Source organism: Bubalus bubalis, chromosome 22 (assembly GCF_019923935.1).
Source record: "Bubalus bubalis isolate 160015118507 breed Murrah chromosome 22, NDDB_SH_1, whole genome shotgun sequence".
In the NCBI taxonomy this organism is placed as follows: Eukaryota; Metazoa; Chordata; class Mammalia; order Artiodactyla; family Bovidae; genus Bubalus; species Bubalus bubalis.
Window position 1 is genome coordinate 19,180,070 of NC_059178.1, and position 23,864 is coordinate 19,203,933.

At 43.4% G+C, this 23,864-nt stretch overlaps 2 protein-coding genes across 13 annotated transcripts in view; one reads left to right on the forward strand and one right to left on the reverse strand.

Annotated features, from left to right (window-relative positions):
* The window catches only part of SPIRE1 (spire type actin nucleation factor 1), a 170,316-nt gene extending 153,499 nt beyond the window's left edge, over nt 1-16,817 (forward strand). For 2 of the 5 annotated variants that reach the window (XM_025273221.2, XM_025273222.2), the window contains 8 exons: nt 616-706; nt 4,884-5,026; nt 7,051-7,224; nt 10,667-10,804; nt 11,349-11,419; nt 11,923-11,950; nt 12,043-12,179; nt 13,843-16,817. In XM_025273221.2, the coding sequence (XP_025129006.1) occupies nt 616-706; nt 4,884-5,026; nt 7,051-7,224; nt 10,667-10,804; nt 11,349-11,419; nt 11,923-11,950; nt 12,043-12,179; nt 13,843-14,101 (1,041 nt within the window). In that variant the 3' untranslated portion in view covers nt 14,102-16,817. The remainder of the gene's footprint in view (nt 1-615; nt 707-4,883; nt 5,027-7,050; nt 7,225-10,666; nt 10,805-11,348; nt 11,420-11,922; nt 11,951-12,042; nt 12,180-13,842) is intronic. The other 3 variants (XM_025273223.2, XM_025273224.2, XM_025273225.2) reach the window with 2 other exon arrangements.
* Nucleotides 16,286-23,864, reverse strand: part of PRELID3A (PRELI domain containing 3A) — a 49,423-nt gene continuing 41,844 nt past the window's right edge. Inside the window, exons 5-6 of one of the 8 annotated variants that reach the window (XM_025273233.2) lie at nt 18,373-18,450; nt 16,286-18,275 (exon numbers count right to left, since the gene is read on the reverse strand). In XM_025273233.2, coding sequence (XP_025129018.2) covers nt 18,255-18,275; nt 18,373-18,450 — 99 coding nt within the window. In that variant the 3' untranslated portion in view covers nt 16,286-18,254. Of the gene's footprint in view, nt 18,451-18,584; nt 18,825-19,219; nt 20,027-21,426; nt 22,804-23,864 lie in introns of those variants that run through there. The other 7 variants (XR_006547596.1, XM_025273231.2, XM_044934483.1 and 4 more) reach the window with 7 other exon arrangements.

The following is a 23,864-nucleotide window of genomic DNA, read 5'->3' on the forward strand; positions in this document are numbered from 1 at the left end:
CAAGGAGTAAGCATCTTTTAATTTCATGGCTGCAGTCACCATCTGCAGTGATTTATAGTCTAAAACAAATTAAGGTCTCTTCTCACAAGTAATAGGAATTTAAATTTTGACACAGTGTAGACATATTTCTTATAAATATGTTTTCATTCATTCAACAAATATTTATGCATTACTTAGTAAGGGATGGACTTGGTAGTAGGCAACAACAGTGAACAAAACACACCTACCTCTGTAGGGGTAGTAAGTCTGTTAGTTTTTTAAATGTGTTAAATACTTGACTGATGATGTTAATCACCATTTGTTGTGTGCAGGTGATGTGTTAAGCATTTTAAATGTGTTCTCAGATTTGTCCTTGTAGTAATCCTATTGAAATTATGAAACTGAGATAAGAAACTTGCTGTATGTCACATCACTCTAATTAGGAACAAAGCCGGGGCACACACCCAGATATGTCTAATTTTAGATCCCTTCTAGTTTGTCTCCAACTTGCTTTGAACCTTGGACATTAAAATGTGGTGCCTCAGTTTACCTCTTATGAGTGAACACTGCTAATGAGCATTAGAGCACTAGTGTCTAAGAAATCTGTGTCTCCCCCTTGCCCTGTGTCTTTTTCAGGAGGAGACCCTGCCCAGGTCTGCCAGCAGCAGCAGTGCGTCTCCCTCCTTCCTAGAAGACCCCTTCCTGGAGACCATGTCCACAAGGAAGAGTGAGTATTTGTGGTACAGAGAACCAGTGTCAGATGCCTTAAAAAAAACATGTTTAACCTAGGAAAGGAAATCCCAAAGTGCCTTGTTGTCATTTGGGGTAACTAGTTAAAGAACCAACCCTGGAATTGCCCTGGTCAGGAGCAGAAATAATTGGTTTTTTCCTAGAATAACATCATAAGGTAGGGCTAAACTGGTAATTGGGTCTCAGGTTCTCAACTTACAATAAACCAGTCACCTTTAGGTTTACAGATGGTAGCTGTAGGGAGTAGGTCAGCCTATGTGTACTTTTTAGAATTACCTCATTATCTAAATTTAAGCCAGAAGCCCTGAATAATCACACTTGTTTTCATTCTTGCTACACACACACAAATATACCCCCACACACCCTTCCCCCTTACCCACGTACAAGTATAGATAATAAAAACACCTTTATAACTCTTCAGGTAATAGGTTCTAATATAGAATCTAAAATGAAATGATTTTGAAAAGTACTGTTGGCCATCTTTTTGAAAGTACTTACTTGGCCATGTTGGGTCTTCACTGGGGTGTGTGGGATCTCCATGGTGTCATGTGGGATCTTTCCTTGAGGTGCAACTGTCTAGTTGTAGTGTGTGGGCTTAGTTGCTCCAACAGATGGGATCTTAACTTCCCAAACCAGGTATTGAACCTGTGTCCATGGCATTGCAAGGCAAATTCTTCACCAGTGGACCACGAGGGAAGCCCCCGTGTTGGTAATCTTTTCATTTGTAAGATTAATATAAAGGGTTAAAAATTCTATATTAGCAGGGAGGATTCTGGGAAGCTGGCAGAGTAGCAGGCACTGTGTAGTCATCTTCCCACCTAGACAGTAACTGCAACGGCAGAATCTGTCTGATATATTCGGAATGCTAGAATCTGTTGAATGCTTACAACTTCCAGGGGAAGATGGTGAATTGTGGTTAACTTCAGTAGATTTCAGCTCTTAGTGAGTGGCAGCCATTCATTCCCCTGTCCCCGTCCATGTGACAGGCAGCTGTGTGCCGTTCCTGAGGCAGCTTGCACACAGCTGGCGGGGCCAAGGCAGACAGAATGACCTGGCCGTCCAGATCTTGGGGCTCTGTGTTCTGGTCACTGCTTCTGATATCAGAGGTGCAGACAGCGGTAGACGGCTGTTGCTGAGCTGTTGTCAGCTTCCCCCTCCCCGCTCCATATCTCCAGGGGATATGCGAGAATTGGAAAGTGACCATGAATGCCCAGGGAATGGCTCATCAAGGACCTGAGGAGATGGTAAGTTTACATCAGGCTGATCTTCAAAGATCAGCCTTCAACAATAAGAGAAACAGTGACTAGGGACAGTAACAAAACTCTGCTAACTCTGGGAACGGGTAGAATCTAATTTCCAGAGTTATCACATTGATAAATTCAAATGTCCAGTGTTCAACAAAAAATCACAAGGCACATAAAAAAACAGGAAAGTATGGCTCATTCAGAAGAAAAAATAAGTCAACAGAAACTGTCCCAGAGCAAAAGGGAAGTTTATTTCTATAAGCATTTATGTTAAAAACAAGACTTGTGTTGAAAAACAGTATTTCAACAGGTAGTCGCACAATAAATGTTCTGGTTTTAAAAACAAGAATGATGTCAAATCAAATATATATATATAATTTGCAAATAAATATCTTCTTTTGTTTTCGGTGTTATTTTTTCACTGTCTTTTTTTAACTTTTTATTTTGTATTGGGGTATAGCTGATTCACAGTGTTGTGACAGTTTCAAGTGAACAGTACAGGAGCTCAGCCATCCATATGCATGTATCCATTCTCCCCCAAACTCCCCTCCCATCCAGGCTGCCACATGACACTGAGGAGAGTTCTATAGCACTCTGAAGCTTTCAATTGGAACATTTAGTCCATTTCCCTTTAAAGCAATGATTAATATTTGTGCATGCGTGCTTAGTTGCTCAGTCATATCTTACTCTGCAGTCCCATAGACTGTAGCCCACCGGGCTCCCCTGTCCATGGACTTGTCTAAGCAAGAATACTGGGGTGGGTTGCCATTCCCTTCTCCAGGGTATCTTCCCAACCCAGAGATCAAACCCAGGTCTCCTGTATTGCAGGCAGATTCTTTACAGGCCGAGCTACCAAGAAAGCCTGTTTTTGGTATTTATTGATATTAATAGGTATGTATGTACTGTCATTTTGTTCATTGTTTTGTGGTTGTTTTTATTTCCTTTTATTCCAAGAAAAAAGAAATCTTTTTCCTTGATGACTGTCTTTAGTGTTATGTGGAGTCCTTTGTCTTTTCTGTGTATGTATCTGTTATATAGGCTTTTGGTTTGTGGTTACCAGACAGGTGAATATTTTAAGTTGATGACCTCTTACATTTAAACACATGATGCTAAAGCTGAAACTCCAGTACTTTGGCCACCTCATGCGAAGAGTTGACTCATTGGAAAAGACTCTGATGCTGGGAGGGATTGGGGGCAGGAGGAGAAGGGGACGACAGAGGATGAGATGGCTGGATGGCATCACCGACTCGATGGACGTGGGTTTGAGTGAACTCTGGGAGTTGGTGATGGACAGGGAGGCCTGGCGTGCTGTGATTCAGACACGACTGAGCAACTAAACTGAACTGAACAGTACTACATTTTTACCCTGCCACACACATTTTGTTTTTAATAATCACATTTTACATTTTTATTTATATTTTTAGCCCTTTAGACCAATTTATTTTATATCCATTTAATATATCATCTGGGACTTCCCATGGTCCAGTGGCTAAGACTCTGTACTCCCAAATGCAGGGGGCCCAGGTTTGATCCCTGGTCAAGGAACTAAATCCCACATGCCACAACTAAGACCTAGCTCAGCCAAATAAATAAATAATAAATATTAAAATATATATGTAACATCCAACAATAAAGTTTACAACCGGGTGCATAACAAGGTAACTGTAAACAATTTAATACCACTGAATTGTATGTTTTAAAATGGTATAATTGGTAAATTTTTACAATGACCAGTTGGGTAAGATGGTAAATATGTGTATCTTACTGCAATTATTTAAAATTTTACTAAGAAAAAACAGAGTATCTTTAGTATATTGATTTCATTTTTTGTACATGTACATGTGGAGGTTTCAGTGGTTAAAATTCTTCAAATAGTATTTTGATCTACTTAAACACATTACATCAAAAACAACAGAAGCTGATCTTGGTTATTATCTGTAATTGGTATTTGACCAGACTCATTAAATATTATAGAGACTCCATTAAATCACATGATGGATTTCTGTACCTTTTCTTGATTGAGGGAAGTATATTCTGGTTTTTTTAATGATTTATTGCTAGGACAGTCCAAGTAGATGGTCATCTCCTCCTCACTGTGCTGACTTTCACTTTTCCTCACCTTCTTACTGCGCAGAGGGTGGGAGGAAGGACAGACAGACAGCAGAGTTCTGTGATGTCCTCCTGTGTTTCCACAATGTGAATCAGAGCCTGAAACATTGCCCCTTTAAACTCTGTCGCCAGATATTCCTAGACAGAGGAGCAGTGGCATATATAGTATTAACATTGAAGCTGAAACTTAATTTTTTTAAATAAAGCTTGATTTAAACTAAGGATAAAATGTCTTGATACACATCAAGAAGAAAGAGTTTTCATATTTTATCTTTTAAAAGGAAGGTATAAACTTGACAATTTTGGTATGATGTGACACAAACAATACATAATTTTCACATGCTTTTAAAATAAAGCCCAAGATCTATTCCTTGAATTCTTTGCCCTTGAAATTGTTTATTGAATACAAGTCTTTTGCCCAATTAAAAAAAATTTTAAATAAAGCCTAAGACTCTTAATTGCAAAATTCTGTGGAAAATAACAGGATGGCATTTGTATTATGAATCTGAGATTCCATTTATGTTGCATTTTATGCATGAATTTGAATATTGAACACTTTTTCCTTTTCCTTGCTATTTCAGTAGTAAGTTTATCTTGCAAAAATTATTCTGTAACAGTCTTCCAGGGTCCCCTTGGGGCCTCCAGTCCTAATGTATCAGTCCGACAAAATCAACACTCCATCTTTGAATGCAGTTTGTCACACATGGCAGAGGGTTTTCTGTTAGAAATTTGAAACCTAAGTTGCCTTTTGTTTTTTTTCTAAGAGAACTGATTTCAGTTTGGTTCATCCTGTTTCTTCAGACCCTCCCAAGTTCTTGCCCATATCCTCCACACCTCAGCCTGAGCGACGGCAGCCACCCCAGAGACGACATTCCATTGAGAAGGAAACACCCACTAATGTGAGACAGTTCCTGCCGGCATCCAGGCAGAGCTCCCGGTCTCTCGTAAGTAGCCCACAGACTTTGCAGAGCAACTTGTAAGCAGTTAAGAGACCTGGAATCATTAGTTTCCTTGAGAAGCTTTCAGAAGCTAGAATGAACTTTATAATAACCTTATTTGTTGTTACTAGCTGAAGAAAACCAATCCTAAAAGTAACCAAGTGAAATCTGACATTCTTTGTTCATTTAAAGTACTTTTTTCCCCCGAAACACTTATTTATGGTTGAAAGTATGGATATTTTATTAAAGAAACACTTTTTTCCTTTCAAATGCCACTTAAAAATTGTTGAAACTAAACAGAAAACTTAGTGAAGTCTGACTGCAGTAGACTTTTACTGAGGCAGATATCCAAAGGGAGAATTTTGATTCATAAAAATCCATTGTTCCTTGTTTTCAAGCATGTTTTGTGATACTGGAGTCACTGCAGCTGTTTGGATGGGTTGACAGTTTGCGCTGTTTTCCAGAGACGTCCAGACTCACGTCATGGCTATTCACTTATCAGGCAGGGGATGTAGCCCACAAGGTCCTTCCAGGAAGAGGCAGCAGATCTGCCAGAGGAAACCTGCGAGGATTCTATCTGTCCCACCTGACTTCCCAAATACCTACACTGTTGAGGTTAAACTTAAAATTAGCAGTGTAAAGACACTGTCAGATTAACTACAAGGAGTACTTGGCTGGTGCATGTGTGCTAAATTGCTTCAGTCATTTCAGACTCTTAGCGACCCCCATAGACTGTAGCCCACCAGGCTCCTCTGTCCATGGGATTCTCCAGGAAAGAATACTGGAGTGGGTTGCCATGCCCTCCCCCAGAGGACCTTGCCGACCCAGGGATTGGACCCATGTCTCTTAGGTCTCTGGCGTCGGCAGGCGGGTTCTTTCCCACTAGCACCACCTGGGAAGCCCTATTGGCTGGTGATAGAAACTTTACCAAGGAAGGCCATGAGGTGTCTTCCTGGCGCAGGGGAGCTCAGTGTGTATGGTCAGGCCGTGAGCTGTTTTTGTGGAGAAGAGCAAGGTACAACCAACATGCCTTTGCAGAGAAGAGGTTTAGTGAGCAGGCAGGGGAGCCCGTGGTCTGTGCAGACTGGTAATTTGTTCACAGAACTCCGCCCCCTCCGCCTGCCTCTAGGTCCCAGCTGAGATGCAAGAACCTCCAGATCAAAGTCCTGACTTTTCTTGCCAGTAGCTTATCATGGGAAGTCCATAAAATCCCACTCCTTTACTGGCAGTGGCATCTAGTTTTGTAAGTATTGTCTTTAAAAGTATGATTTAGCTATTTTTTTTTTAAGAAAACACTGAATCATTTTGCATTCATAAGGTCTCAACTAAAGACAGCAGAAACGTCTTTTGTTGTTACTGATTTTCATTTATATTGGACCTTCCTCCCTTTCCTCCTGAGGTTTCCCAGGTGGCGCTAGTGGTAAAGAACTTACCTACCAATAATGTAGACACAGGAGATGCCGGTTCAATCCCTAGGTCAGGAAGATCCCCTGGAGGAGGGCATGGCAATCTACTCCAGTGTTCTTGCCTGGAGAATCCAATCCCATGGACAGAGGAGACTGGTGGGCTGCAGTCCATGGGGTTACAAAGAGTCGTACACAACTGAAGAGACTTAGCACCCTTTCCTCAGGATGTTGGAAGTGTACTTTTTTTCATCATTTGGTCAGATGATTGGGGGCGGCGCCCTCCAAGTAGGGTAGGGGTGGCTGCTGGGTGTGTGTTTCTACCGTCGCCTTGGGCCTCCATCCCGCAAACCTGTGTGGCAGATAAGAGTTCACAGGACAGCTGAAGTGTTGCTTTGTGAACTCAGATTCTCCAGCTGTGACTTCGTGGTTGATTTCCTTTTGACACACATAGATGCAGATGATGGCCTGGAGACTCATGTGGAATCTAACATTAATGCCCTCCGTGGTGTTTTTGTCTGTTTTTCTTTCATGCTTTATAATGGTTCTGTATCAGTCACTCATGTTCAGCAGTATTTTCTCCATTTCTTCTCCCCTGCCGTTCTCTTCCCCATACGTATTGTTCAGGTTCCAAGGATGACCAGAGCATGGCCAGCGCCGCCTTTCCGACCACTTTTTTCTACCCTCCAAACAGCTTCTCTGCTCGGCTCTCACCCTTTGGAGGCAGCCATGCTGGGGGTAGCAGGGGCTGTTTATTATCTGTGTGAGAGAGCTTTTACCAGCAGGTGGAGACACACACAGGTTGGCCTCCTTCTGCGGGCTCTGGGAATTACCTTCCTCTGTCTCTGGTCGTGATGCCTCAGCTGCCGCACTCTGCACAGATTAACAGCTTAGATGGACACTTTGCTTCTGACCGTTGATTCCAATCTTTGGTAGATGCATAGATCACACCATGATCTCAAATGACAGGATGATAGTGAAAGGACAACAAACTGAGAATGCAGCAGCGTCAGGGGGCCTGTGGGCAGAGCTTCTGAGGGGCCTGATGGAAAGGCATTCCCGCTGGTCTCCCCCAGAAGCAGTCATCCACACTCAGCTGCCCAGCCAGGGAGCCACAGGGACCCTTCCTCTTCTCCAGCTCCCGTACAGCTGTGTTACGATGGTCAGGATGGTTGTTAGAAAAACCCACCCTGCTTCTCTGTACAGAGAAATCAAGTTTTATCGATGAGATTATTTAAAATATTTTAAATACTCATTTTGTATTGTCTTTGAGATTTTCATACAGAGTACACTTTTTATAGAAAGTATAATCTCCAGACCTCAGTAGCATAAAAAGCCTTGGGACCGTCTACAGGCTTCCCCTGCCCACAGTGCGACCTGTGTGGCAGCAGCCCGCCTGGCTCCGGGGTCCTTCCAGTTGACCAGACCTGTTTTTGATAAGCAAACAGCCTCTAAATTCTTTGTTATTCTTTATTACCCATCTTGGTTCAGAAAATAAACTGAATGTAAATGAGGTACAACAGATTACTTTCTCTTCATTTGGCATGAAATTCAGGCTCAATCCTGTTTTCTGTTTTTGATCTGGCCATGTGAGCACGTGGTCAGATGCAGGAGTGGCATTTAGTACCACCCCTCTTGCTGTTTCTGAAGATCTCTGACATTTTGTTTTTATTTTCAACCTCCCCAGTCTTGTCTACTAAGTCTACAGATGACTTTAGATAGATAATTTACCTTGAATTTTAAAGATGAACTTGAAAAAAGAGTAATTAAACTTAATATTTGCTCTTTTTAAGTGTGCTTTCCTTTGGTTTATTAAAAACTCAAAAGGCTGTTTTGGATAATTGTCAAATCTCTCCTACTTATTTATGAAGTTTGGGCTAACCACAAACACTATAAAATGTGCCTGTTTCTGTTTCTCCAGCTCAGTAACAGATGACACACTGTGCTCTCTAATTTCTGTGCTGGCTTAACTCCGACACCTTTTGAATGGTAAATATAACCAGAATATTTAACAGAAATCCAGCCATTTTAGTGACATATGTACAGTGAGTTCTAAAGGCACCACAGCTGCTCCTCTAGTATATTGTAATCTTTGAAAATTTAAGATTTAGCTTCCCATTTCTAAATTTGGGAGCTACCCTGCAGCACAGAGCAGCCAGAGAATCTGAGTCGTGCCGCTCTGGCCCCTGGCATCCGTGCCGGGCCAGGACCCAAGTTCCATGCCTGCTGTAGTGTGACCAGCCCCTTATGACAGGGGGGACAGGGGCTCAGCTCGGGGTGGAGTGCAAACCCTGAGTGCTCTTCACATTTTGCAGCATGAGGATCTCAGCAAGATCTGGGGTAATTTGATTTTGGGGATGTTGAATCAATATTTTTTCATCAGTTGAAAAAAAATAATGAAAGCTAGCCTATGATTATTTATTTTCTTTCATGTTGCATTAAAGTTTTGTTGTCCTTGGGAAAGCACCAGATTTAAAACATTAGCATTTGACCTGATAGAAGCTGTTTACCAAAGGATAATCTGCTTGAAATTCTAAAAAAACATGAACACCAAAAAAAACCACCCTTTCTTATTTCATCTGACAGAGCAGTGGATTTGGGTATGGTTCAAAGCAGAAAATTGAAAGTAGACTCTGACTGAGCCCGTCTGTGACTCGAGGCTGAGGAGAGGGCAGTGCCTGCTATCACCACCTGTGTTACGCTGTAAGGCTGCCATCTTCCTAACACACGGCACCAATCTCCGGGAGCAGTCTTCTGCTTGTTTGCTAGATTCATATATAAGTAGTCATGCTCGTCACTGATGAATAAAGATGACTGTAAAGACTTCTTAATGACACATCAGAACCTGAGAAAAGTTGCTGTTCAGTGTGTGCAGCTGGCGCATTAGTCTGAGCACAGTTGTGATGTCCAGCTCTCAGAGGCTGTCATGTCCCAGTAGACATACACACACTGTTCTCAGGGCCAAGCAAAGCACAGTAAATATTGGACATGCCAATTGAAGCCTGTTATCTTTGAAAGCTCTTCCTACTGAGAGAAAAGTGTGTGATGGTGGGATTTCTTGAGTATTTAGACATTCTAGAGCACATGATATAATCTAACAAGCTATCCTCCCATCCTCCAGATACTAAGCTGTTCATCTTAAAAATTCAACTGCAGGATCTTTTCTAAAACATTTTTAGCAAATTTAATCTTCCCTAAGTTAGCTTGAACAGAGATAATTTTGTAATGACTATAAGAAGTAGTAATTCTGCAAATTTTCTTTTATAGTAAATGCTAATGTTTGTCAAGTTTGCAACCTAGATTTGTTTTTTTCTCTGATTAGAAAACTGAACTGAATGTTAAATCTCCATGAACTGCATCCATAGTCTCGTGCTTTCTTGTTTGGCTTGTCTGAGTCCAGAATGCCTGTGCACAGCACTGCTGTGTGTGTGGGTGTGAGTTCCAGTGTGTGCACACCGAGGGCACAGGTTTGAGGCCCACATGCTGTGGGCGCACAGGACATTTCTGTCTTTCTGCTGGGTCCACAATCAGTGCAGGGCCAACTGGGAGCAGGCGAGAGGCTCTTTATTCAGTGGGATCAGTTACATCAGCGTCATTCTCCACAATCCGTGTGGAAAAGTGACAAGGGCTCTGGAGTGCATAGGGCAGCCCAATGGGAGTGTCTGCTGGCCTCCGGGTCCAGTTCACTCACACCATTAGGAGTATTCAGGCTGTGCTGATGTAACTTACCACTAAATAACGTTTCTCAATGTCAGTTACTAACCGTCTTCTTTGGGCTGTTCTGGGTACCACAAATCAGTGTTTAAAACTGTACCAGTAGCGTAGATTTGCTGTTTACCTTTGAGCAGATAGTATACAACAGAAAGCTACATACTGTCTTTGTGTATCAGGAGAAAATGCACATAAATTTGGTTTAGAGCAGCAACATTTCCCTCAGATTTCAGGACACAGATACTCAGCTCCCCTTCAGGGACTGGAGATGTTTGAGATGCATCTGAACACACATGAGAAACTTCTGTTACTGGAGGTCTTGGTCGGCTAGTGCTACCTGGGACCCAGCAGTCTCCAGCTGCCTTCTGGGTGTGATCAGAGATTGTGGTCCCCAGAGCGAGCCAGCTCTGCCCCAGGGTTTCCTGGGAGCCTCTTTCTTCTTTGGAGCTACTAACCAGGGCCCTGAAGTGGAGGGGACATGGCCTTGCTGGAGGGGGTGGGGCTTCTTGCTCACATGGATTCTGACTTTCAGGAGGAGTTCTGCTACCCGGTGGAGTGCCTGGCACTGACCGTGGAGGAGGTGATGCACATTCGTCAGGTCCTGGTCAAAGCAGAGCTGGAAAAGTACCAGCAATACAAAGATGTCTACACGGCTCTGAAAAAAGGAAAGGTAGAGCCCTTTCCAGTTGGCGGGTCATGCGGGCACTATCTGCTGCCAGGTGGCACAGGGCTTTGGGGGCTCCAGGGGCCAGAGGCTCACCCTCTGCCAGGCAGTCCCTGTTCCCTTGCTCAGAGAAGCAAGTATTATTTCTCCCATAGAAATAGAAACCCATAAGGTTTAAAACCACTGTAATAAATAATGGTGTGCCTTCCTAAAACCAGGTCTGCTCTTAGTTGTTAAACCTTTAAAAGATTATTGAAAAAATATATCTGAGAAACACAGGACACTTTTTTAGAATCTTCTTCAGATTGCTTCCATGATGGCAAGACCCTTAAGAGCTGTGGCCTTTTTCTCCCATTTGAAAGTAGAATTATAATCAAATAGAGAGCCAGATTGTAACTGTCACAGAATCAAACTTAGTAAAACGGTCTCTAAATGCTCTTCTCCCTTTGTCTACTAAGACTTTCCACATATAAATACGTGTTTAGATGTACAAATTGGGAAATTAACTGTTGGCAATTCTTTTTTCTCCTTTATAATTTCTGTTTTTTAGCTCTGCTTTTGTTGCCGAACCAGAAGGTTTTCCTTCTTCACCTGGTCTTATACCTGTCAGTTCTGTAAGAGGTAAGGCTTTTTGTAATTGATGACAGTAGTCAAGGAAACACTTCCACTGTTTCATCATTTTTCTCACAGGAACAATAGTAGAAATAATCCAGTGTGTGATCATGTGCCATGCTTACGAGTTACAACAGCAGTTGCTTCAACAGTGGATGGTTATTTGATATTAAGCCTGGAAAGTTTTTTTTCTGCATGTGTTTCTTTTATGTATTCAAGACAGTTCTAATAATAATATGTCAGAACAGAAAAAAATAGATGTGACTCTCAGGTGAACCCACAATAGACAAGAGAATCCCAGACATTAAGTTGATCCTTTCATAGGACATAGCATTAAGTTTTACAGATTGATGGTCTTTTTGGCAAGCCAGTTGTATCAGTTTGTTTCATTCTGGTAGAACTGGAGTTTGGGGGACCAACTGTAGACAGGTGCATGCAGCCTTTGGCTTCTCTTAACTCTCCAGTCATATCCATGGAATCACACTAAGTAACTCTTCTGATTTTGTATACAGGCCGGTGTGCTCACAGTGTTGCAAAAAGGTAAGCCGAGCTCAGTCAAGTCACAGCTTGTGCTGATTTCACTCTGCCTCTCCAGCAGTCCTGCTCATTCTCAGTTTTATTTGGGATCATAGATGCGGCTGCCCTCCAAGCCATACTCCACCCTTCCTATCTTTTCACTGGGACCGTCTGCCTTGCAGAGAGGGGAAAGCTGTATGAGGGCAGAAAAACCCTCCACTGGCCACCATCGGCCACTTCGGAGCATTGCCAGGTGAGCAGGAGGCCTGGGTCTCCAAAGTGTCCTTTGTGAAAGAAGAAAGCACTTTCAAGGACTGTGGTGACATGGTGGGATATTGGCTTGAGGAGGGGCACATGGGTGGGTTAGTTTTAATAGTTTTGACTTATACAAATTTCCAAAAGTAGCATGTCAAGGATAATGGCTAGCCCCTTGAAAGACACAGTCTCCTAGTTTAATATTTTTTCTACTTTGGAAATAATTACTTTTATGTATCCTTTAAAAGTCATCTTTAAAACTATCCTTTTCAGTGGAGTTGAAAACTTGCACGTAAGAGTCTTTCTTTCCTGTAGTTTGAAAAAAATATTTTTAATCCTGTGTTTACAGTGGTCTGCAATAGCTGACTTACATTCCTAACATAAAGACAGAAATAAAGCTTTATGCCAAGAGCTGGCATTTTAAAAGGAAAACATGCCTGGGTATCAGTCACTTTGTGTTCAGGTTAGTGTTGGTCTTTAAGAAAGACAGGAGGAAGGCAGACCAGCTCAGGTTCCAAGCTGGCAGGGCCCAAGGGACAGGGTTTTACACACCAGTGGCCCCTCCATCTGTGAGGGCCACTAGCATTGGTGCCACATGCTGGATGGTGGCCATTCAGCATGTCAAGGTCAGCGAGGTGAGGGAGTTGGAAGCTCCTCAGACCTGTGTCCGAGGCTTCTGCCCTGTGCTCAGCCCCTATCCTGGGCTCTTGAGTTTGGGCTGCTGTCCATGGGCTCCGGACAAGCAAACATGGCTGCTGTTCTTTCCTGTGCTTAATTCTACGTTCCTGTTTGGTTTAATTAAAATAGTGAGTAGATGATTCCTAGTTATATCCAAAACATCTACGGTGATGTTGATCTAGTTAACTCCAGCTCTCTAGAATCCAAATAGTCACCTGCTGCTGCTAAGTCACTTCAGTCGTGTCGGACTCTGTGTGACCCCATAGACGGCAGCCCACCAGGCTCCCCCATCCCTGGGATTCTCCAGGCAAGAACACTGGAGTGGGTTGCCATTTCCTTCTCCAATGCATGAAAGTGAAAAGTGAAAGGGAAGTCCGACTCTTCGCGATCCCATGGACTGCAGCCTACCAGGCTCCTTTGTCCATGGGATTTGCCAGGTAAGAGTACTGGAGTGGGGTGCCATCACCAAAGACAATTGCTGTAGTCAGGGAGAGGTATATTTGATAAATACGAAAATAAGAAAGCTAGTCCAAAGATAAATTTTTCAGGTTGTGTCATAGGATTAAGATAAATTGACTTCAGTTTCCTGTAGTTTTCTGACCTACCATCAAGAGTTAAGTAATGTTCATTAACCGTGACATGGGGTCACTGAGAAAGAACTTGGAAGTTTTCTCTGCATCATCAGTGGGGCGTTAGCAACATGTACTTCATTTCAGTTGTTAGTGTTCATGAACTGTGTGCAGAAGGTGAATACTCTGAATACCCTATTTTACAAAGATTCTTAATAAAACATGTTTCCTGGTTTTTTAAAAATATTTTGAATGTTGTCACCAGTTATAACTTCTTTGGATGAATCTGACATGGCCAATCACCACCCATTCCATCATATTTTGGCAACAAATTTGCTTTTTCTGCATGTATTTTCTTAGTATTGCAGTAGAATTCTTAATAAAGGATATTTTAAAATGTTTTTTTTTTTTAAGATTGTCCTCAAAATCCAAGTCTGTGGACAAATCAGATGAAGAACTCCAATTTCCCAAAGAGCTGGTGGAGGACTGGAGTGCTATGGAGGTGTGTGTGGACTGCAAAAAGTTCATTTCTGAGATCATCAGCTCAAGCCGCCACAGTCTGGTGTTGGCCAACAAGAGAGCTCGATTGAAGAGGAAGACGCAGTCATTCTACATGTCCTCAGCAGGCCCCTCAGAGTACTGCCCCTCAGAGAGGACCATCAGTGAGGTTTGAGCCCTGTGCCTTCCTGTGGGAGTCGCGTTCCTGTGAGGACACTGAGCGGGCTGTCACTGTCTCCTCACTGTGGTTAACTGGCTTGGGTTTGCATGAGAATCAGGGTTTTGCTGTGTCGCATTGTTCCACAGACTAAATGCTGTGTTCATGTCAATTGAGAACACATGACCAGTCGCCAGTTGCTCATCTGCACTAAGAGGACAGTAGTTTGAAACTTGATTTTGTGTGATTATAGATTTGGAGGCCAGAAACGTTCCTATTAGTTCTTTACTGTGCCTGAAATAATGTTCTAAGGCAGAAAGGTTCTCGTGTGAGGAATCAGTCTAGCACAGGCCTAGAGGCCAGCAAGGTCTAAGCAGTAAGTCACATTGGCATTTCCACTGACAGTGTTCCTACCTGATGGACACAGGCCCCTGGAGGCCTCACAGCACAGAACCTGCAAGGGTTTGCTTGTGCGTCAAACTGGTTTTAAGTTATTGTTGCTCTGAGACACTTGGGAAGGGCTCTCCACTGCCTCCCAGGACAAAGCATCTGAGCTGTAGGCCTGGGGGGGGGGGGGGGGGTGCCTGTGTCCCTGGGCAGCTAGGCAGTGTCTCCTGAGCAAGTGCTAGGCTGTCTTTACCTTGTATGTATTACTGTTGCTAGTAGTTGCATATTGGAGGTCTAAGAAAGTTTTGTGGCATCATGGGACAAAGGCAGGCTAGAAGTCTGTCCAGAAGCTCAGTACTTTGACCTCTTAGAAGAAGGGCTGTGAGCACCCACCTTTCCAGCAGCAATTTTCATAACTTTACAGTCTCACCATCATGACTAAATTAAGCCACAATTTGGTACATAAGGTCTCAAACTGAAATTTATTTTTATAAATGAATTTTAAAGGAAAACCATGGTCTAGTCTTTTAAAATTACTAGAAAATTAACCTGCCGATAAGCTTTTTGGATGCTTTTTTGCACACATTTTCCTTTTAAGCGACTTGAGTGGGTAGGGTGGGCTTTGATGAAGCCGAGCTGGAGGCAGCACCGTACACCTGTCATTTCTCAGCTGTGTGGTCTGTTCCATGGCCTCTCTCTCTGTGGTTCTGGTTGGCTCAGTGGTGACCAGCCAGTCACATTCACAAGCCTGGTTAATGCGCCAGGCCACTTTCTGATAGACTCTGGGACACGTCTGCAGTCAGCACTGGAGACAGCACTGCTCACCAAAAGGCATGGCAGTCACTCTACGCCCCCTCAACATTTCTATAGGGAATTAACAGTAATACCTCAGAACTGCTCTGGTAGTGGTTTTTCATGGTGGAAATTTATAAGTTAGTAAATTGCTTAAAATTACTTACAAAATAAACTTTACCAATTGACTAATTAATGCATGTTAACAATTTGTATTTGCATGTAAAAGTGGGCCACCAGAAAACCCTGATTATGGAAATATTTACTGTTTTAAAGAGGCTCATGCGAGAGCTTCAAATGTTACATTGAGTGAATCTTGTTTGTACAGTTTTCCAAGGGACAGTTTCAACTCTAGACCATCCCAGGACAGGTGCAAGGAAGACAGAGGGGCGAGGGCGGGTGTTTGTGTCCGTGGAAAAAACAGACCCAGGGGAGTGTGCTTTTTAAAATAATGACTAGTTTATAGGTGTTTCTAAAATACAAAAAGCTAACCCCTCCCCCCAAATGAGAATCCCATTCACATGGCAAAATCTAGCCCATGTGGTCCTTGACTTCACTGCTCCGGGTTTGTGACACTGTTCAGCTATTGGGACATGGTGAGTGGCAGGTTTCCATGGGACAGTTTGCAGGAAGAGTAGAAAAGGGCACATGGCACAGCTGAGATTGTAGAAATCAAATCTGCATCCCTTTCTGGTGCCAAACAAATTCCCACATCCATGGCGTGTATCCGCCACCTCAACCAAACTGGATAAATCCAGAGGGTCACCCACTGCTGGCCTGTGGGGCATGCTTTCACAGTCCTTAGCCTTGCCCCCCGCCCTCCCTCGTTCCTGGGATCCCAGGCTGCTCTTTGTGCTGCTTCTGGCACTTATTTCTGGCTGGCCTTGAAATTCTGGTGGAATCTGATGCGTGTCTGCGCGCTGGCCCTCATTCTCACCCTCTCCCTCCAGGCTGAGAACACTTTCAATTCACTTTACAGTTTAACTTTCTGTCAGTGTCAGGAAAGATAGCAAAGCTTGTAAATACTGTAATATATTTATTGGTATCTGGAGGGCATTCATTCAGTGGACAATGAGAATTAACTCTCCCAAGTAAAAGTTAAGTACATCAACTTAATAGTCTCACTAGATTTCAAGTCTTAAGCCTTTCAAATTAAACCAGAAAGTTGTCATGTAGGAGTTTTTAAAATGATCTTACATTTGATGAGATCCCATGATCTCATAAACTCACATCATGGTCAGCACCATGAACTCATGCCATGAATTTTTTAAGACTCTTATTTTTCTAACTGTATTAATAAATGTCAGACTGGATTTTAGGTGTCACATAGGAAAGTTTTAAATTATATTGCTATTTGCTAGAGCAAAACAGCAGACAATTTTGTACGTGCAGAACTGTTGTAGGGCCATGGAGAAATGTGTACACGTTGACCTGGCTTCTTGCGTGTATAAAGTCCAGGCACTGCTGGCATTCAGCGTAACATGACACTACCAAACATTTTCCATTAAAGTCTTTTAAAATTTACTGAGGAGAAAATAAATGACTTTCCATCATACGTTACGTGTGGAGTTCCTATTATAAAATCGTGCTATCTTTTGGTGACTAGGTTGGAAACACAAGATACATTTATGTGACATCAACAGTTTACGATCAGCTTGAGAAATACAACCTGCATGGACCACACTGAGAACATAAATGAAAATGAGCTCCCACTGTAACTCTGCTGTGTCACCGAGCAGCCTGCTTCCTTTGTCACCTTGCAGAGTAGGAAACTAAAATCTACAGATAATTTGTCTCCATAGTTATACAATATTTAGAAAGCATTTCTTCCTAAATAGAATTCCTTATGCTATGTGTTCTTATAATGTCCCATGAAACAAAATTTCTTGTTGTAGCTCTTAAAGGCTTGAGTTTAAACCCAGAATGAATTTAGGAAGGTTCTGTCTTTATGTTAATTAGAGAGCATCCTTGGCCTTTTACGTGCCTTAAACCTTAGGTGATACTGAGTGTGATATTAATCCATTACTTATTTGCCAGATGTATTTTAAGCTCTTCTTGCAGTAGGTTTCTGTGACAGGTGTGTGATAAGACCTCAGCTCATAATCCACATGCTCACTGACTTGAGTCCAGGGCACAGCCCTTGCCTTGCTGCTCCTAGGTTCTGGAGACATCGGGACCAGGAAGTAAGCTCCGGCCCTTGGTGAGGAGAAGCTGTAGAGTTGCAAATCATTAGTCTAGAACTCCATAAGGAGAACTGTTGTGGGTAAGGGCTGGATTACACACTGATGTGTCAGGACTCCAGTTCTGCTCTCTGCAGGGTGTGCATACATACATACACAGAGCCATCAGAATGCACCTTTTCCCCTCATGTTGACCTCAGGCCCACATCTAGAAACGTCTCCTTTGGCTCATCCAAAAAAAAAAAAAATTAAGAGCTAAGAACCTACTTAATATAAAACTCTGCCAGGTAACTGCACCTGAGCATTTAACTAGTGTAAGCAGATTGAATTCACAGTGCTGTCCCACTAAAATGTGCATGGTGTGTATACTGATGTATTTTAGAATAGATGTCACTATGTGGAACATTCTCCAGCTGTTTTTGCTGTGGGGTTTTGATGCCAGTGGCACAACCTGAGCCTCTTAACATGTGCACTATGAAGCAGAGGACGTGAAAGGGCTCCAGCACTGACAGGACACAGTACTCGTGAAGTAGGCTCCTGAAAGCTGGGGCATCAAGGAGGTCACTTGTGTCCCTGGGGCTTAGAAGCTGAGGGGATCACCTGGATGTTCCACTCACCTGGGGGCCCGATGCTGGTTCCTGTTCTGGGATGCTCTCAGAGTGGCTCTGATGCGTCTATAAACTGAAGGAAGGAGGGCACTTCCTCCCCTAGGGAGCAGTCAGCACAGAGGGGCAACCTCACTGGAAGGCGCCCTTCTGCATGTTCTTGGCTTTGGTGTCCTGTCATTGCAGGAACTGTCAGTCAGTCCTGGCCTACCGCCCCTGTTCCTGCCTCTGCGGTGACACAGCAGAAAAGGTCACATCCAAACTTTGCTGGGAGTGCAGTGTTTGGAAGAGTGGGAATGCCAGAGAGGATTTCTGGAAAGCTTACCTGAATATCAAATTCCTCAGCAAATGTGGTGTAAAAGCTGTGGGCAATCACAGAGAAGGAAGGAGCAGCAGCACGATTCTGCAAAGGTGGACAGACCTCCTTAACCGTGTAGCTCCTACAGAAGAGCCGAACGTGAAACAGAAAACAGAGTAGCTTCTCGTTCAAAGGGAAGAAACTTTGATCTTTAACACCCCAAAAGCAGAAGATGCCTGAGAACATTTCAGCTGTCCATAAGAAAGGGAAGATGACTTGGGTCATCCTACCACAAGGTCATCTCAGGAGTCAGACCCATAGACTGTGAACTTGAACTGAGCACCGTGAACTTAATGGCTAGACATTCCTCACGGTGCATCTGGTGGTGGACACAGCTTCATGGTAGAAACTGGGGCTCACTCTGCTCCACAATGGTAGCCACTGGCAGAAAGAGCTCTGTAGGACCTAAGGGCTTCCACCTTGATAATTGGAAAAAACAACCACAATTAGTGAAGCAGAGCCTGGTCTCAAGCATGTGAACTGGCTCTGACTCAGTTGCTCCAGCTTAGCAATGGTACAACCCTCAGTCCTCAGACGTTGGGAAAGCCACGCAGTGCTTCCTGACTTCAGCAGTGAGGGTGCCGGATGTGGTGGTCTCCGGGTCACTTTAACCAGGAGAAATATGATGGGTCAGAGTATCCATGCTGCAGACACTGAGCAGTGAGTCACTGAGAGCCTGAGTCATGGAAAAGAAAGTGGGAGGAATCTCTGCAATTCACACTCACCCTTTCACTGAAGCCAAGTGTCATTAAACAGTACTTCTCTGTACTGACAAACCTGATTATGGCAAAGAGAGGTTCAGTTTTACTATTTGCTATAAAAAAAATCTGAGTTCATCTCCCCAAATTTAAAAAGACAGATGCATTGACACACATTAACAACAAGCAAAAAACAACCCCCTTTTCACCTGCTGTTTTGTGCCAGCACCATCCAATTACTGTGGTTCATTCCCAACCTGCTGGATGCAAAGGCATGGTCTATTTTGGTAGGTCTTGTCCTGCAGTGTGACATGTGCCCCGCTGTGTGACGTGTCCCACTGCAGATGTGAAGGGAAGCGAGTGGCTGGGTAGGGTGGGGAGTGGGTACATGTAACACACAGTTTAACTGCATTAAATGGAAACAAATGTACAGACAAATCTTGCTGTTCAGCTTAATAAAAAAAAAAAACGGTTACTACAGCCACGGCGGAAGTGGGGGTCCCCACTCTACACACCTCCCATTGTGGTAAGGGATCCCCAGCCCAGAAGCTTATTTCTTTGGCCTTCTCAGCCCTGATTAAAAACATCCAGGGCCAGGCAGATGCTCTTTCCCTGCGAAACTCCATCAGTGAGCAGGTGCAGTAGTGGACTGGAGCCCTCGTGTCATTCATGCCACTGTTCACCTCCTGCTTCTGCCTCACATGACTGCACAGAATGTGCCCCGTCCCCTGGCACAGCTGCTTCCGGTAGCTTCTGGACTCCCATGTCTGCAGTACTTGCTGCTGCTCTTCCTCTTTCCTCCACCGCACATAGCATCTACTACGCTGTTTCACGAAGACACGGATCTTTGTCAGATTTCTTCACTGCTACATCCCTAGATTTGGCAAACTATCTTGCATGCAACAGGTGCTCAATAAATGTTTCTGGAGTGAATGGATGAAATGAGCAGGTTCAGTATGGAAATAAGTCAGCAATACAAAGACAGAACCATTAACATGTCTTCCAAACAACTGACATAGTGTGTAGTCAGTGCTCTTTACCACGTAAGTGCCATGCACAGCCATATTCTTCCTTTAAGGCAGGAGTAAGACCCAAAGTCAGAAGTCACTGCAGCCCAAAGGTGGCTGATCAGAATTGGAAGGCCTGAGGCAGCAGCTTCTGCAGCTGCTGGTTCCCTGGAGCCCGCAGAAACCCCACTCTTGTAAATGCCACTCACTACATGCTCCTCTCCAGGCTCCCGTCCAGTCCAGATCCCTGGCGGAGCCACCATGCACAGCCCAGCCTCCAGACTGGCTTTTATCATTAACACATTGGTGGGCAGATATCAGAGACCCTGGAGACCTATAATTGAACTGCTGTGTGAACGCAAATCGTGTGTTCATCAGCACTGAGCTCATACTCAGGACCTTTTTACTAATGCCCCTTTCAAAGGATGATAGTTAATGCTTACTAATCATAACATTTTGATTAAAATGTATGTGCCAACTGGGCTGAAATAAAACATCCCAAATGACTTCAAATTTGTCATATTAAAACAGTTTGGCCAAGAAAAGAAAGTAAGGGAAGATATGAAGATAAAGCTTTACATTAGATAATACGTTTTTAAATGTTTTGCTGGGTTTTAGTAGCCAATACTAGCTCCCAGTAGTTGAGCATGTTACTGATTTCACTCGCCTGACACACAGCAAAACCACCCTGCCAACTCCAGGCTGTGAGGAAAAGTGCAGCATTTACTGCAGGATACCAGCACGGAGTTAGCACAGAGGATGGGCAGCTTGTGACCAAACAGCCAAACTCTGACAGCTTTCAGGTAAGCATTTTTATTTTTTAAATATATATTTTAAAATATTTCTTTATTTTATTTGTGCCAGGTCTTAGTTGTGGGATGCAGGATCTTCAGTTGCAGCATGTGGGATCTAGCTTCCTGATCAGGGATTGAACCCAGGCCCCTTGCATTGGGAACATGAAGTCTTAGCCACTGGACTGCCAGGGAAGTCCCCAGGGAAGCGTTTTTAAAGGCAAGGTGAGGGAGAGGTTCAGGGGTGCCTGATCACTTCTGGACGTTTGTCCTGACTGGTGGGTGCAGTAACAGGGTGGTAAATCTACATCATCACCCATCTGGTTCCAACCACTCGAGGGGTCTGCCTGCTGATTGTCAGCATGCAGCTAACTTCTCCACTTGATGGGGTTACTATCAGCAAACCATCTCAGGACAGGGCTCAGAATATTACCTATAGCCCTTGGGGAGGAACTAAAGGTCCCTGACTTTGTTTAATGGCTCAACTATCATTGCTTTGACTTGCTTGACTGTTGCACTTGCTTCTCCATTTTTCCACTTCTCTGATTAAATTTGCTCTTTGGAAATTGGGCAAGGGCTAGGAGGCTAACGTTTTTCTACCAGTGAGAGGCGGGGAGCACAGGATGGTGGGGTCTGTCACCAGGAAAGCCCCACAAGGTCCTGCTTGGTTTCAAGCACTTTTCCACACCAGGTGCTGTGTAAAGCACTCTCAGCCACAATCCTGATACTCAGCTCTGAAGTAGGTGCTGTGCATACACTTGTTGTCTACCTGAAAGATGGGAATATAGCCAGGTAGACATTTGCCCAAGGTCAAACCACTAGCCCAGCATCACATGTGAGGTCCAGCCCTGTGCTCATAACCCTGCTTTCTGTCCACCTGCCTTCCCCACTGAGGGCTATGATTCTGAACCCAGTCCTCAAGTTACCATATACTCAGTGAGCACCCAGGGCTGTGCATGCAAAGTAAACATCCCATCTCTGCTTTTAATCAGAAAAATATGTATGTGAATAGTTTAGAAAAATGGTCCAAAGTGATATAAAACTCTAGGAATTTATAGTAAGTTGTGAGCTGGTGTCAGTCAAGAACACTTTCCTGGAAACAGATTTCACGAAGAGAGGGGGCCCAACATCCCCCAAAGTGTGGTCTGATGACACCTGGATCAGAATCGTCCGGGCCTGTGCTTAGGCCTTGGTTTTGATTCCTTCCAAAAGGTAATGAGAGTAGTCACTGAGGAAACTGACCACAACATATTAAGCACCACATACAACAAACCTACAGCTAACATCATTCTCAAGGGTGAAAAGCTAAGAGCATTCCCTCTAGGATCAGGAATAAGACAAAGATATCCACTGTCGTGACTTTCATTCAACATAGTGTTGGAAGTCCTAACCATGGCAATGAGAGAAGAAAAAAAAAATCCAAATTGGAAAAGAAGTAAAACTGTTACTGTTGGCAGATGACATCATACTACACAAAGAAAATCCTAAAGATGCTACCAGAAAACTGCTAGAGCTTATCGATGACTTTGGTAAAGTTGCAGCATACAAAATTAACATACAGGAATCTCTTGTATTCCTGTGCAATAACAGCAAAAGATCAGAAAGAGAAATTAAGGAAACAATCCCATCTACCATCTCATCAAGATAAATAAAACAGGAATAAACATATCTGAGGGGACAACAGACCTGTACTCTGAAAATTATAAAATGCTAATAAATGAAATCAGAGATGATACAAACAGATTGAAAGATATATATCATGTTCTTGATTGGAAGAATCAATATTGTCAAAATTACTGTATTACCCAATGCAATCCCTACCAAATTACCAATGGCAGACTTCCCTGGTGGTCCCGTGGTTAAGACTCCACTCTTCCAAAGCTGGGGTCACAAGGGATTAATCTACAAAATACACAAACAGCTCATGCAGCTCCGTATCAAACAGAACAACCCAATCAAAAAATGGACATAAGATCTAAACAGACATTTCTCCAAAAAAGGGATACGGATGGCCAAAAAACCCATAGGACACCAACATCACTATCAGAGAAATGCAAATCAAAACTTAATGAGGTATCATTTCACATTGGTCAAAATAGCCACAATTTTCTTCCAGAGTTTTCTTTCACATACACAGGGATTTATTTTAAGGAATTGGCTGCCCTAATTTTGAAGGCTGCCAAGTCCAAAATCTGCAGGGTGGGTTAATTAAAATTCATTTAGCACCCTACTGGTTAGTTTAGGTATCTTGACTAAAATCCAGAGTGCTACAAAAGTTTATTCCGTTGTTTTGGTTTTGGTTTTTTTTTTGGCCAGCTTACTGTTTGTTTCAATGTGGGGATTGATTCTCAGAGCACCCACCTCTGCCATTTTCCATGATGTCACTATTTTTGAAATTTTCTAACCTTTAATTTTGAAATTAATGTAGACTTACTGGAAGCTGCATACCCTTCACCCACTTTTTCAGTAACGTGACATAATTGTAGCACAGCACCACAGCCAGGAATTTAACACGCGCAGTGCAGCACAGAGCGCTTTTAAAAGATCACTTCAACAAGGCTTGGCTGTATGAAATTTCACATCAGGGACAAAGAGACCCTAAAAGCTTTCAGAGAGAAAAAAAAATAAAGCCATATACAGAGACTCAGGAGTGAAGTGGAAAACAATGGAGCTGTGCCTTCAAAATTCTGAGAACAAGTATTTTTATCTGCATTTATATGTCCAACCAGCTTTTGAGTGAAGAGTGGGAAGAGAAGGGACATTTTCAGATGTGCCAAGTCCTGGAAGCTACTGTGGCATGTCCTTCCCCGTTTTATGGTGGAAGAGAAGGCAGGGAGGCCAGGAGACAGGGCTCCAGGAAGGGAGAAAGGCCAACAGCCATTCAGCTGCTGGTCAGAGAGTGAGACGGGCCTCCAGAAGGACAGCACCAGGGAAGTGAGAAAGGGGTGCGCAGCCTATGGGGT